This window comes from Rattus norvegicus, chromosome 5, assembly GCF_021556685.1.
Source record: "Rattus norvegicus strain SHRSP/BbbUtx chromosome 5, alternate assembly SHRSP_T2T, whole genome shotgun sequence".
Taxonomy (NCBI): Eukaryota; Metazoa; Chordata; class Mammalia; order Rodentia; family Muridae; genus Rattus; species Rattus norvegicus.
In genome coordinates, this window is record NC_141538.1 from 137062571 (window position 1) to 137077017 (window position 14447).

General features: G+C 48.9%; 2 protein-coding genes and 1 long non-coding RNA gene across 28 annotated transcripts in view; 1 reads left to right on the top strand and 2 right to left on the bottom strand.

Annotated features, from left to right (window-relative positions):
* Eri3 (ERI1 exoribonuclease family member 3) overlaps positions 1 to 1448 on the top strand; it is a 127015-nt gene extending 125567 nt beyond the window's left edge. For all 26 annotated transcript variants that reach the window (XR_015619732.1, XR_015619731.1, XR_015619733.1 and 23 more), the window contains one exon: positions 887 to 1448. Coding sequence is in view for 21 of the 26 variants with exons in the window: in XM_087549255.1 (XP_087405381.1) it covers positions 887 to 969 (83 nt within the window). In the remaining 5 variants the exon portion in view is untranslated. The remainder of the gene's footprint in view (positions 1 to 886) is intronic.
* Positions 1449 to 1830: 382 nt separating this feature from the next.
* Positions 1831 to 9849, bottom strand: Dmap1 (DNA methyltransferase 1-associated protein 1). The gene is made up of 11 exons (NM_001015006.1): positions 9786 to 9849; positions 9438 to 9587; positions 8878 to 8969; positions 8446 to 8641; positions 3724 to 3882; positions 3463 to 3630; positions 3081 to 3266; positions 2897 to 2968; positions 2570 to 2642; positions 2164 to 2459; positions 1831 to 1939 (listed from the first exon to the last, which is right to left on the bottom strand). Exons 2-11 carry the CDS (start codon positions 9540 to 9542, stop codon positions 1880 to 1882), a joined length of 1407 nt encoding a protein of 468 aa, NP_001015006.1. The 5' UTR covers positions 9543 to 9587; positions 9786 to 9849; the 3' UTR covers positions 1831 to 1879.
* A 1494-nt stretch (positions 9850 to 11343) lies between these two features.
* Positions 11344 to 14447, bottom strand: part of LOC148005999 (uncharacterized) — a 50292-nt gene continuing 47188 nt past the window's right edge. The window contains exons 4-5 of the long non-coding RNA XR_015621082.1: positions 13164 to 13341; positions 11344 to 11715 (exon numbers count right to left, since the gene is read on the bottom strand). This is a non-coding gene — a long non-coding RNA (uncharacterized LOC148005999). The remainder of the gene's footprint in view (positions 11716 to 13163; positions 13342 to 14447) is intronic.

Below are 14447 nucleotides of genomic sequence, written 5' to 3' on the forward strand. Positions count from 1 at the left end.
GGGTCTTGACCTACAGACTGGGAGCCACTGCCCTAGTAGGACAAACTCCCAGTTGCTCCCCTTCTTACATCTAGCAGTGGAGCAAGTCCTGTCCTGGCAAAGGCCCCAGAGTCCCTGCAGCCTCCAGGTTACTACAGTAGCTCACAGCATGGAGTTTCTCAGTGGCCAAACCAGAGAAACTGAGGGTCTGACACATACATACTATTTAACCTGGTGTTTGAGCTGACTGAGTCAAGGTCTTAAAGGTGACCATTGCCAAGCCTACTCAGACAGAGGCAGGTTGTAGGATGACCACTGCATGTCTGGCAGGCTGACAGCATAGAAACCATGGCCTTCCCTAGCCTGTCTGGAGCTATAAGGGCACAGGTATCCAGGACAGGTGTTCCCAGGGCTATGGCACAGCCATGCCAAGGGTTGTGCCTTGTCACCAGTTGAGTGTGGTCTGGGCCACAGTTCTCCCCCACACACAAGTGCCGACAAAGTCACCCTGGCTGTGGGTGTGATGAATGGCCGCACAGTAATGAAATGGAGACATCAAGGCGGGTGGCGGGAAGACAGAGTGTGGCGGACAGGCCGTCCCCATGTGGCGGCAACAAGAAGGATCGCCCAGCGGCCAGGGGCCGTCAAGGGAGAAATTACACATTTACTCTGCCTTTTTCTTACTGCGACGGCGCCCATACATCACCGCTGGGGCCAGGATGGGACACAGCGGCCAATTTCCAGTATGAATTATGGGACTGAGAAGCACCGAGTCCAGGCTTCCTGCAGGCCCAGTATCACCCAGCCCAATCCAAGGCCAGAAATGTTGCCATCAGAGCCAGAGATGCCCTCCTCAGGCCTATGGCTCCTGAATCTGGCCCATCTGAATGTCTTCTTTTCTTTCTAGATGATTGCAAGAACATTGCCAACATCATGAAGACATTGGCATACCGAGGCTTCATCTTCAAGCAGACATCAAAGCCCTTCTGATTGGCAGAGGACAGGATGGGGCAGGACAGGGTAGCTGCTTGGCCCAAACCAGAATCATCCTCTCCCTCACCAGAGGGAAAAGGGAGAGTGGCACAGCTCTGCGCCCAGAGTGTCCCCCAGCTGCCCTACAGGCTTGTGCCCTGTGTGAGGGCTTGGCCACTTGGCCCCTCTGGAGCAGACACTTTGTGCCCCACCCCACTCCCATTCCTCAGTCTCAGCCCAGTATTAGCCCCTGCCATTATGGGCCTGGGCTAGGGGGAACCCAGGTACTCACTGCCTTCTCCCTGGTACACAGGCTTCTGCTGGGGCCACCAAGCCCTCCCTGTGCCCCTCCCATCCATAGTGCATGGTGTGTGGTGCCCCCAGGGCTCCAGGACAGATCAGGCCCCACCTTGTGTCCACCCCCCACCCCCAAAATCCCTGCTGTGAACGTGCCACTTGAATAAAGTCGGGGAAACAAGGTCCTAGTGTGCAATGAAGATGTCCTTGTGTGTGTGCTGATTCTCCAGGCTTCAACTCCATACAAAGCCATCAGCATGTAAGCAGCTGGCACTATATAGTTAGTACCTTTGATGGCTTCACTAAAGTTATACACCTGGGGGCAGGGGTGGGGTGGGGGTTGGGAAATACCTGGACCACAAGGACCTGCCAAAACTGTTGAGATCCTGACCGTGTGCAAGATCACCTTAAATATAAAACCACGGGTGTGCAAGGTGCAGGGTCTAGGCAACAAAAGTGGCTAAGGGCCTGACGGTGGGCACTGCAAGCAAGCGTTTAGGGACTTGCTGTAGTGATCACTGATAGATCAAACTATCAGTCCAGCCAAAGATATGAGGAGGTAAGGAAATAGAATCAGCTCAGTCCAACTTAACAGCTCTATTTACACCATACCACCAACTCTGATGGCCCCTTATGGTTTCTTGGCTTTCTTCACAGAAGATGAGCTGGAGGCTGATTCCCGTCGTTTCCGCTATAGAGAAAGTGTTGAGGTTAGTGGCCCCCCCAGAGGTCGTACTCAAGGCTTAGTGTCATTTTTCAGAGAAGAGGCCCAACAGTCAACCCACTCCTGTCCTCAGCTTCACCCCTCACAATGGCAACCATTCCCTTGAAGGCACTGGAAGGATGGGGTCTGTAAACAGTGTGTTCCCTTGTAGAGCCAGGGTATACTTCCCACAAGCCTATTGAGGCTCTTACCGAATTGGGTGTGAGCGGTGCACCCACGACATCAATGATGGTGTCCTTGCTAGGGTCAAGACCAAGTCCAGATTCAGACACTGTTGGCTCAGCAGACGCTGGGGTTGGTCCCACTGCTGGTGTGGCAGGGCCCCCCAGCACTCCTGCCCGAGCCAGAGCCTCATGCCGGTGCCGTAGCATCTGCAGCTCATATTCACAGTTGGCACAGGCCTGCTTGAGCTCGTAGAGTAACACCAGGTCACTCCGCAACTCATTGAACATATGCACCAGCTCCTCTGTGGGCGTAGGGCTCAGCTCTGCAAGCAAGACAAAGCCGGACTGTGGTTGAACGCCTGAAACACGACCTATATACTCCCTTGCATAGCCCCAGAGAGGGGGACGTCCCATGGGGCTCAGCATCACTCACCCACACCAAGTTCCAGCAGCATCTGTTCCAGCGCCTTGATCTTCTTCTGACCCACAGAGCTGGGCAGCTTCATCTGCAATGATCAAGTTAGCTAAGCCTTCCACCTCTTGGGGTGAGGCATGCAGGGAACCCACCCGTGGGTGTAGCTGTGGCTAAGAGGGAACTAGCTGAGAAGTGGACAATGGTAAAGGCAGACCAGGCTTGGCCACGTCATGAGATCCTGACAAGGCCACCTCTTTTCATAGCCCCTCCCACATTGCTGTAAACTTAGCAACAATGGCAAGGGCGCAAACACTGCGTGAGCAAACACTGCGTGAGGTAGCTCACCCGCTGGCTCCGTAATGTCACACCCGCTGACTTAAAGTCTGGGAACTTGATGCCCGCAGTCTCAGGAACAGCCTGCAGGAAGAGTTAAAGAGCCTTAGGTGTCAGAGAGAGCCCAGGGTACTCTCAGAATGCCACTGAAGCTGGGGTCCCTTCCACCCTGAGCTTGCTGGGTCAGCCTCCACACCGGCTTCTCGGCCTCCTTCTTCTGGGGTAGCTTCTTCTTGGGAGCCTTGCGTTCTGTGCGCCGCTGCTCTGCGGTGGTGTCTGCTGCGGTAATCAGCTTCTGCAGGTCTTGGCTGCGCTTCTCCCGCTCTTTTTTCCGGGCCTCAATCTTACGAAGCTCCTGGAGCAGGTACTCCTCCTCTGCCACCTGCAAAAGCAAGAAATGCCTCAGTACACATGAGGGCTGTGTGGGAGCAGGGTGGCCAAGGAGCTGAAGGGACACTGGGCTATCTATGAGGGCAGCAGAGAAAGGAAGAACAGGGGACCACAGAAAAGGGCTGGAGGTGGAAGGGCCGTGGAGGGTGGAGAGCAAAAGATTTCAGTTACGGAGAAGAGGTTGTGACCTGCTCTGGGGTTCGGTTGTAAAGTCTCTCCAGCTGTTCCTTCCGCCGTCTCTCATGTCCAGCATCAAATACTGGTATTTTGAGATCTGTACCTGGCACAGCCCTCACGTTGGCAAGCTTAGCACAAATGTGGTAGTACCTCTCTTTCAGGTCCTCCACAGAACGCTTCTGAGGATCAAGACACATGGAGAGGAGCACTGAGAAGCGCATGGAAGAAATGGCAGAAGGACTGGATGCTCACACAAATGCATATCAGCTCACCTTGTACTGCTGGTGGTCATACCGATCGTGAATAACTACGAAGCGCAAATCAAATCGGCGGCTGAGGTCAAAGAGATGGTCAGTCTCTGCCTTAGTCCATGCATCATCGTGAAGGTAGAGCTGGTACTCCTGCTCTGAGTACACCGGCACCTGTACTGTCTACTGGCACAAAGACACGGGGACTGCATTCCTTTGCATATGTCCAAGAGACTGGTCATTTACCACAAACCTTTCTGTTTATTACCAACCCCTGTACCCCTCTCTGCAGGGGCAGCCTGTAGGAAGGAAAGACCCAGTCTGATTAGCCAGAGGCCCCTCCCTATAATGCTCTGGGTCACTTCAGGACAACTTACCATCTTTTGGAACAGGCCACACGCTCCTATCTGATTTGTAAGCACTTCTAGGCACCCAAGGGTCAATTCTCAAGTCACAAACCCATCAGCCAGAGAAAGGCCCAGAGCCTTGTATGAAGCACTACTGCCACCCGGTGGTGACAGTGGGACTTGTCCATCTCAGAGTACTTCAAAGTTGGGCACCTCCAGGGAATCTTACTACCTATACCCCCTTCCTCTCCTGGCCCACATTCCCACCCCAGGTGCCCTTTCAGAGTCACCAGCCTCGCCACAATTGGGTCACAGGTGAGAGACATGAGGAGGGGTCAGTGCTGGGCTAGAACAGGAACTTTCTCATGGATTCAAAAGCACAACAGCCTCTTTCCAACTGCTGCTTGGACACTTCCTACCATGTCCCACATCCCCAACCTTAACATGCTCAATCCTGTGTTCATCCCTCTTCTTCAAACATCCCCAATGCATATCTCAACCACTGTCACCAAAGTCACCATCAGAAGCCTGTTTCTTTTTTCTTTTTTTTTTTTCGGAGCTGGGGACCAAACCTAGGGCCTTGCGCTTGATAGGCAAGCGCTCTACCACTGAGCTAAATCCCCAACCCCCAGAACTGTTTCTAATGATGACCTATGTTTCTGTTTTGTTGTTGTCACAGCCTTGGTAAGTGGCCTTGGCTGGTCAGCACTCTGTGAAGATCAGACTAGCTCTAACAGCAGTCCTCCTGCCTCAGTCTCCCACACACTGGGATTACAAGCACAAGTATTCACCTGGCACTGGGAAGCATCTTTTCATTCCAACTTTATACTTAATCTGGGCTTTACCTCCAGAATCCCCATCCATCTCAATGGCCACAACCCATTCAGAGCAGCACAACCCTATTATTGAGGGACCACTCAGACCACCTTTCTGTCCTCTTCCAATCAAGTCTATCTGCAAACAAGATGACACCATGCTATTTACAGTGCAGTCTGTCAGAACTGGCCTACAATAAGAATGGAAACAAAGAAGCACTTTTGTTTGTCACAACTGTGTGCCCATTCATGTAATATAAACATGACCTTGTATTCTCTTAAAATCCTAGTATCTTTCTCAGTCTCTGCTGAACTACAAACAGGGAAAGACCATTCGCCTGTCTCTAGGAAAGGCTGTTCCAGACCAACCTCTACAATAAAGTGCCTTCTAGATGGTTCCTAAGTTCAAGAGCAAGACTTGGCCAGTTCTCTTTACTCTTAATCCCACATTCCTTCTACCAACAGAACATTCTCATCCTTTCGACCTCTCAAGCATCATCTCTGGAGAAGCTCTCTAGTTTCCCAGACTTGGCTGTGTATACCTCCTAGTAATTTAATTTTGTGTGTGTTTGTGTTTGTGTGTGTGTGTGTGTGTGTGTGTGTGTGTGTGCGTGTGTGTGTAGAGGGATAGAGGGATGTGACTATGGAAACCAGAAGAAGGCATTGGATGTCTAGAAGAAGCTGGAGTTTCCGGCAGCTGTGAGCTACCCAATCTGGTTCCTGGGAACCAGTTCGGAAGAGCAATAAGCCCTCTTAATTACTGAGTCATCTCTCTAGCCCTGTGCTGTGTTTTTGGTTTTGGTTTTTTTGTACCCTAGGCTGGCCCTGACAGTATGTATCTGAACTCCTGATCCTCCTGCCTCCACCTCCCAAATACTGGGATCACAAGTGGGCCCCACTACACCAGGCTAACTGAGCCTTAAGGCTAAACAGAAGTGAACTAGTGAGGGAGAATGGGAGGTTCGGGGGGAGAAACGCAAGGACATGAGATGAAGATACCCTAGTGTGCTCCTGGCTTCTGGAGCAGGTAGGGAAACTGAGTGAGCTGAGAAGAGTCTGCTGTGGCAGTAGAACCAGCTGCTACAGGGAGTGCACCCCTCCTGGGAGCTTAGAATTCACGTAGGTGTGATAAGATCCAACGAGGCTAGTTCTAAAGAGATTAAAGGTCTTTTCTAGATCGAGGTTCCACCCTCAGCACCTACATGGCAGCTCACAACCATTTACAATTCCAGTTCCAGTGGATCCAACTTCCTCTTCTTACCCATGTGGTACACAGACACATACAGGCAAACATACATGTGTACATAAAATCACTTTTCAAGTCCTGTTTCTTGTACCTAAGACCACCTGGCAGCAGAGAAGGTAATGGGCGAAAGGAGAGCAGGACACTGAGCAGGCACCTGCAGCAGTGGTGGAGGTGAGAAGCCATAAGCAAAGCAGCCACCTTCAGCAGCCCATGAGCCCAGATAAAGCAACAGAGAAGGCACAGGCCTATAGGCTGCAGTAACAGGAAATCCCAAAATGGGGCGTGAAGGGCCAGGGAGGATGCCATCAATGTCTCGTGGACTCCTGGTCTGAGCAAGAGCAGAGGGAGAGTCAGGGAGAGTAAGACACCCCCCTCAGAGGAGCAACTGGAGAGGAAGAACATGAACTCATTGAATCTGACCTTGCCAGAACTCATCTAGTCCTGACATGACTCTACTTTAAAATCTATGGGTGGCTCCAAGTTTTTAAGCTTGGTTGCCAAGGGCCACCTGACATGATCACTGTTGATCAACAGAGAGAGCCACACCAGCCTCCACATCAGCCTACATGGATGGAGCTTTAGGCTTTATCAGTATGGGAATGCCCAGTGTACCAAACACACATGAACCTTTACACTTTAAGTTGCAGCTATGTTTCAGGTGTGTAGGGATGGGTATATCTGGAGGTCAGAATCTGTTCTCACTTTCCACCATGTGGCCCAGGGATCAACCTTGGCCATAGGCCTGCCTGCAGGAGCCTCTGGGCCTTACACTCTTCTATTTTTCTTCACCATGTTCCACGTTCATGAAGGGGGAAAAAAATCACTGTACCTAGTACCATCGTTGGGGAAACTCCTATAACTCTCCAGCCTTCTGAGTGGTTGTCTCCTACCAGACTGCAACTGTCCCCACAGTCCTCTGTCTCTCAATTAACATGACGTCTTTAAAGACAGATACTTCGTCTGATTGATTTTTGTTCTCAATGTTTAGGCTTCAACATGCTAGAGCAGTAAGTACTAAATACAAATTGAGTGTTCTTTAAAGATAAAAGAACATGTTTGTCTCTCCACCCCCTCTCCCTCCCTCAAATACTTCACCTTTACACTGAGCTCTATCAGTCTTGTAGCAATTGGCCCTGAGCACCCTAAGAATGATGGTATGATGGAGGAAACTGCTTTGGGATGGGTGTGATAGAGCCACGCTGGGCTATGCTCAGTCTGAAAAAGTCTATAAGCCATCCAAGAGGGCATCCAGGCAAAAGATACATCAGCCTGAGAAAAATCTGAGTTTGACCCTTCTGCTGTTTAAGCTCCAGTTCTAGACTGTTCTGAGCCACATTGTATAGTACCTTAGCCACAGGCTATCCAATCCTAGCCTACTCTAGCTCTTCCTCTCAATGGCTGGATGAGACTGGAAAAGGCCCTGCTTTAGACAAGGCTAAAAGTCCAAAAAGAATAACGGATCTTGGTTTAGGGTGCTTAGACGCAAAGGATGAAGCACACAGGCAGGGATTTGATTGGCAATAGAATCAGCTGAACAGATCACAAGGTCTAGTTCCCAGAGAGGCCCTCCCTGACCACTCTTAGGGTTGACAGGGTGTCTCAGAAGGCCAGACAACCTAAGGAGTCTGTCTTGCAGTTGTCCTCTGGTCTACTGGCATGTGCCACAGTACAAATGCTGCCGCAAACAAAATAAATGAGTAAGGTGCAGGCCACTCCTGCACTGCCAGTAAGTGCACTGTTTTCTCATTCCCGCCATTCAAATTCTAGTTCCAGTGTATTGGCAGTACTCTCTGCCAGGACTCAATTTGTTTTTTTACATGCATGCCATCCTCTTCCCCTTCTTTGTCCTGTTGTTCACTACTAAGAGGAAACCGCCAAGTCAAAGACGAGTCCCAAGTGTGTGATGCACGCAGTGGTGTAGAAATGCTATCTCTCACTGAGCAGGAGTTGAGGAAGGGTTATGAGTCCTGATGTGAGCCGCCCATGGGACGCTCAGAAAGGGATCCTAGTAAATCATCTTCTGGGGTGAGGTCATCACTGCTGAAGAGTAACTGAAGCTACAGCGCTAAAGGAGAACAGTAAAGAAGCATGCAGAAGCAGGAAACACTTAGGATGCAGCTCTGAGGAGCAGCAGCTCCTGACGGGCCAAGGGAGGCCACTAAAGCCCACCATAGACCCAGAGAAGGACAGAATGCAACAGGCAGAAGAAATCCACAAACAACAGCTTGACCTACAACTGAGTGGGTAAGCATGGCTGGGACCGAGCACATTTGGAGCCAACCCTCGGAGACTGGAAAATTCATGCAAGTGGCTTGGATTTTGCCTGTTAGCAGCTCACCTTATTGAACCTGGCGAAAGGGTAGTCCTTGCCCTCCTCCGCTGCTCGGCGCCAGTGGAAAAACATAGCACCATCCTTTCGAGCTGGGTTGGTAAATGGCATCCACTTCCAAGGTCGGACCTTCTTGGACCCCAACTTAGCCTTCACTGTCCGGTACCCCTGACCGGTGTCACTGGGAAGCAGTGGGGGTGCGTCCCTGGTTGTGGAGGTGAAAGGTTAGAAGCAGGTGTGTGAAGAACCACTAAAGCCCAGAAGCTCAGTCTACCCCTGAATAAGGAAGTCATGGCCTGGAGCAAGACACCGAGCAGTCCTGCAGGAGGAGCCCTGGTTGGGGATACAGGCTAGGGAAAGCAGGAGAAGAGAAAACAGGGAAGTAGGGATATGCCAGGTGAGCTAGGGTAAACCCGGGGAACTTGGGATTCCAATACTTGCTTTTTGTCAGAGTAAAGCAAAGCATAGACCTCCCGATGCATGCCCTCCGGCCTCTTGAAGGTCAGTGTCTCTGAGGACTTCTTGGACTTTTTCTGGAAAGAAAACCACAGGGGGAAAATGATGACTTAGACCACCCTTACCTTTAGTTTTTGCCCAGCACAATCTGAAAAATGAATGCTGAACCAAAGTCACAGGAACCCACTCATGGGAGTGTGTCTACCCGGTTTGCACAGGTGTTTTCTCTCCCCACTCTCATCTGAGTTATCAGGGAAGAAAGTCCTTCCCTCACCTCAAGATTGTCACAATGACTTTCTCTCTCTTCCCAACAACTTAAAAGTGTCACGTTCCCCCGATCCTTTTGTCCTTTGGTGGTTTCCCACTCTCTTAGTTCCCATCACCTCCCAGTGTCCTCTCCATCACATAAAGGGTGGCATACTTTTTGTTCCACTGTAGTTCTCCTTTTATTATCACTTCCACCATCTCTCTTCTGGTAACACCCCTTCCCATTTCTTCGCCAACACCTTCAGCTCTACTTCAACACCTTCAAATACCCCTGCTACCTTGTCCGGGTTGATAATATCCTTTTTGCTGATGGTCCCAGAAGCGGCATCTCCCTCTGGACCCCCGAGTTCTAGAATGTCTCGTACATCTGCGCCCGTAGCCATCACGCCTGAGGGATGAGGTAGCACCCCGAGGTCAAGGGTCAGTACCTACAAAAAGACTGTGTTACTGTCAAGGGGGCGGTGCCCCTGCCACTCCAGCTCCAAGTGGGGGCAGGGTGAAGAGGCCAGCGGCCAGGAGAATGGTCCACACTAGGTCTGGGTTCTGCCTCGTTCTCCGTCTCCCCGCGCCGGTGCCCCTTACGGTCACACCGTCTTCCCTGCCTCTCCATCCCCCGGGATCCACACCTGAGTACTCCAGCTGTAGCCCACTCCTCAGGTTATCTCTTTCTGAAGACCCACGGATAGAAACTTCCGGCTGTGCGTCGTAGAAATGCAACCCTCAGAAACACTTCCGGTCGGTGCTTAGCCAAAAAGGAGCCGGCTAGCAACCCAGTGTGCAAGCTACTGGGCAGGCTGAGTGACTCACTTGCTGTGCTTCCCGGTATCAGCACGAGGCGGTGCAGGGCTTGATTTTGATATTTACCTACTATTTTGTTCCGTTGTGTCCTGGGCAATGAAACGAAAGCCCAAAGAGAGTTCTATGACATTGGAAAGTCACTTAATTTCTCAAACCTATTTCAAAATGAAAATTGTAACAGCGCGCTAAACTTTACTAGATTCGCCAGCTGCTAAGAGAGTAAGATAGAATGACTCTGTCTCTCTCTCTCTGTTTCTCCATCTATCTATCTCTGCCTCCCCCTTCCTATCCCTCTTTTTCCCCACAACCCAGGGTGGCCTCTTTTTTTTTTTTTTTTTTAACTTTTTTTTCGGAGCTGGGGACCGAACCCAGGGCCTTGCGCTTGCTAGGCAAGCGCTCTACCACTGAGCTAAATCCCCAACCCCAGGGTGGCCTCTTAACTCATACCAATCCCCCTGCCTAAAATACATTGTGAATCTTTACTCCTTTTCTGGCCAGTGTAATGGACCCCCAACACCACCAACACACACAGACACACACACACCATGCCACATGTCTATGTACTTAGGTTGTCAATGTTTAGGAGTGACCTGAGGCCCTTATTTTGTTTTCACAAGGGAGCAAGAGTCATTTCAACTGCCTTAACAACCATCAGCCTATTAGTCTATTTACTCTTGACTCTAGCATTTGTAATTGCGATCTCCTGCCCCCTCCGAGTATGGCCTAAAAGTAAAATGACAGACAGCATTAAATGTTGGTGAGGATGTGGAGTAACAGAAATCCAACACATTGCTGGTGGGAGTTAAATAATTAAACCACCTAGAAACACTGTTTGATTCTGTCTACTAAAATTAAACATACATAAACTTCCTGTCACAGAAACTCTACTCCTGAGTAGATTCTGTATAATAGTGAATATATTCTGATGAAGATTATTGCTGATGTTCATCAACCATATAAAAACAAGGGCTTTGAGAGAAGACTTAGTGGTTAAGAGCATTTGCCGCTCTTCCAGAGGACCTGAGTTCTGTTCCCAGCACCTGTATGGTGGCTTTCAACTATCTGTAACTTGTGCTGGGCATGGTGGCACACACATCTTTAATCCCAGCACTTCAGAGGCAGAGGCGGATGAATCTCTGTGACTCCAAGGCAAAACCTGATGCACTGGCTCACAGCTGTAATCCCAGCACTCAGGTGGCTGATATCCAGGCACACTTGAGCAACGTTGTAACACACACACACACACACACACACACACACACACACACAGAGAGAGAGAGAGAGAGAGAGAGAGAGAGAGAGATCAAATAAACAAATTTTAAATGAGAAGATATGTATCAGCCCCAGCATGTATATCTCCATGTAGTTTTCTAGGATATGCATTACCTTGGATTCAATACACACTTGAATGAAGCAGGTATCAACTTCATTTATTGCATAAATTCAACGTAAAATATGACTGTCTTGATAAATTCAGCTCTGAGTGATGACATAATAGAAAAGAAATCTCCCAACCAACCAGAAAAGAAATAACTGTCGTGAGAAGTAAGACAGTGGGACGCTAACAAGCGCTGGTGAAGCAGCATGGGCACTCCAGCTGGAGTTAGAGCCCAGGAGGAACTGGAGTCAACCACCCTACGGTTCAAAATGGTGTCAGGTGTTCTGGCAATTCCGCCAAAGGGGACGGGCAAGGGGTGCACATCACAGAAGAGGGAAGCTGCCGTCTCTCAGCTGATGCTTTTCCCGGTATAGAAAAGCCTAAGAAAAATCAATCGACAAACTATTACCACTAATAAGAGAATTCAACAAGGTGACTACATACAAGATCAATGTGCAAAAATCAATAGCTCTCCTATATACCAGCAATAGCCAATTAGAAAGTGTAATGGGAAATAAGATTCTATTCACAATAGCAACAAAAACTATTAAGTGCCTAAGAACAAACCTAAAAAGAGAATTTATGTCAGTTCCTTAAGGATAGTTCACTATTAGGAAACCCATCAATCTAATTAATCACACTGATAAAATAAAATTGAGAGCTACATAATCGCATTATGTAGCAGCAGAGAAAACACAAAAACCCATTTCTGGTAGGAAAAAAAAAACCCCGAGTGAAATGGGCTGGGGAGAGTTTTTTTCTTTCAGAAGTTAAAAGAAGGCGTCAAGTTAAATGACTAAACGTTAAAGCCACGGCTATTAAATGTCTTTAAACAAGGCAGGGACTGTTACTATCTTTGAAGATTATTTATGTAAAACTGCGATCAAGAATTTGACAGTGGAAGATCCTCTGGAAGGCTCTATTCTGGGACCTGGCCAGAGCTAGAGTCCATCTCCCTCCCAAACAAGACTGCTCAGTTTCATAGACTGCTCCATTTCATACCACAAAACGGGATAGAAATTAAAATCTCATCAAAGACCAAGATGGCTCACAAGGGTCCTGTCTAGCCTAAGCTGGCCTCCCGCTCACTCTGTGCTGGAGGGATGACCTTGAAGCACACTTGTTATGTAGTGTTACGCACGGCTCGTGTTAGGATCTGGGGCTTCAGGCACTGCACCAACTGAGCTACACCACCCCAACCCCCTTTCTATTTCTAATTTGCTTCCTTGTTAAAACCATCATCAAGAACTGTCCAGACACTGTTTCCTCTGCATCTGCCCTCAGACTAAAGGAAAGCTTGTCTGTCTGTCTGTCTGTTTGTTTAGGTATTTTGTTTGGTTTGGTTGTTTTTGTTTTGTTTGGTTTTTTTAGATAGGTTTTCTCTGTGTATTCCTGGCTGTCCTAGAACTCACTCTGTAGACCAGGCTGGCTTTGAACTCAGAGATCCACCTACCTTTGCCTCCCTAAGTGCTGGGATTAAAGGCATGCGCCACCACTGGCTGACTTAAGAAAAATGATTGGGTGGGTGGGTGGGGGTAAATGTTTTCAACTATTAAGAAATGATCGGCAGCTTTTCTTGAAAGGCCACCAGTGTTCAGTTCTGAGGAATCTCAGGCTGCACTGGGATGGGGAAGCCCTCCCAGCAACCATGTCTCCTGATTGCCTGCACCTACTCACCCCCTCATCCTAGGCAGTGATTGGGTGACCTTCACAGAGGGTAAGGCAAGTGCCCTCATTAAAGCAGCTGGTGCCTTCTGGGCCTGCCTTTCTGCAAAGCCCCACCCAGCCAGTGTCAATTTGGAAGCCTCATGGCAAACCAGGCACTCACCAGTGCACCAGCGGCTGGAGTCACAAAAGCAGATGGCCATGCCCTGTCCCCACTGCTGTCCAGCTGAGAAGCAGAAGCAAAGAGAAGAATCTGAGCAATCCCATGATACAACGGGCTTTGGTCTTCCAGACTAAATTTATGTGGTTAACATGTTCAATAGAAAGATGAGCTCACTGGTCTGAAAAAGAAACATGTGAGGAGGTAGGTATCTAAGATCACGTAATCTTATCCAAAATACACAAAGTACAAAACGTCACATGCTCCATAAATAGGTTTCCCAGTGTGGTGGCACACACCTTTGATTTCAGGGTAGAGGCAGGTAGATCTCTATGAATTCAAGACCAACCTGGTCTACATAGCAAGTTCCAGGATAGCCAGGGCTATAGTGTGAGATCCTGTCTCAAAAACAAAACAAAAACCTCCAGCAAAAAAAAAAAATGTCAACAGTGGTGATGGGGAGATAGTATATAACTTAGAGCAAGGAGCCCTGATTGCTGTGGAAGCCGTGGTAGGGTCATGAGACTTATGATACCATTCCCTCCAGGTCCGACATGTTTGCAATTCTCCATAATAAAATTGTATGACTTCCCTTATATATCTTCCCATTTGAAGCCATTGAACTTTAAAGATCAAGTGTCAGATCAAATAAAATTTTATATAAATTACTTTCCTGGAGTTGCTTTCTTTGGTCTTGGAAGCCTTTTAACAGATAAAAGTTAAAATATTGTGGAAAAATAAAAGCCCACTGTCACAGTCTGTTAATTCCATATGCTTCCCGTGAGAAGGGTAAATTGTCACATGGCAGTTTTATAGGATCAGAGGCCCAACACAGGACCGTTCCTGACAGGGTCTCTGAACTGCTTTTGCTCATAACACCTCAGACACTTGTGTGGAGACTTTTTACTCAAACAGCCAATTCTCCAGCTCTCCAAACGCCACTGGGTCCCCTGAACTCAATTCTCATATAAACTACCTGGGGTTAGCACAGACTCAAGTGACATGCTCAGTCCCACCAGACTGTACCCACTTCAGGCCACACTCTGCACTTGCGCTCAACCAAGTCTAATCAAGGTCCCCACAGTCCCCCCCTTAGGTTTAATAACTTGTTTAAATGGCTCATAAAACTCAGGGAAACGCTTGACATTTGCTTATTGGCTGGTTAGAAATAAGGCAAAGGGCAGGGGTAGCAAGTCTGTTGTCCCAGCACTCAGGAGGGAGAGGCAGGAGGACTGGGAGTTTAAGGGCAGCTTCAGTAACATCATGAGTTCAAGACCAGCCTGAACT

Excerpts from the sequence above, each read along its gene's own strand:
- Dmap1 (NM_001015006.1), bottom strand. The coding sequence starts at position 9,542 with ATGGCTACGGGCGCAGATGTACGAGACATTCTAGAACTCGGGGGTCCA. Across the intron at positions 3,631-3,723 it reads ATGACCACCAGCAGTACAAG|AAGCGTTCTGTGGAGGACCT; the intron begins GTGAGCTGATAT and ends CTTGATCCTCAG. Across the intron at positions 1,940-2,163 it reads CACCGCTCACACCCAATTCG|CGGAAACGACGGGAATCAGC; the intron begins GTAAGAGCCTCA and ends CTTTCTCTATAG.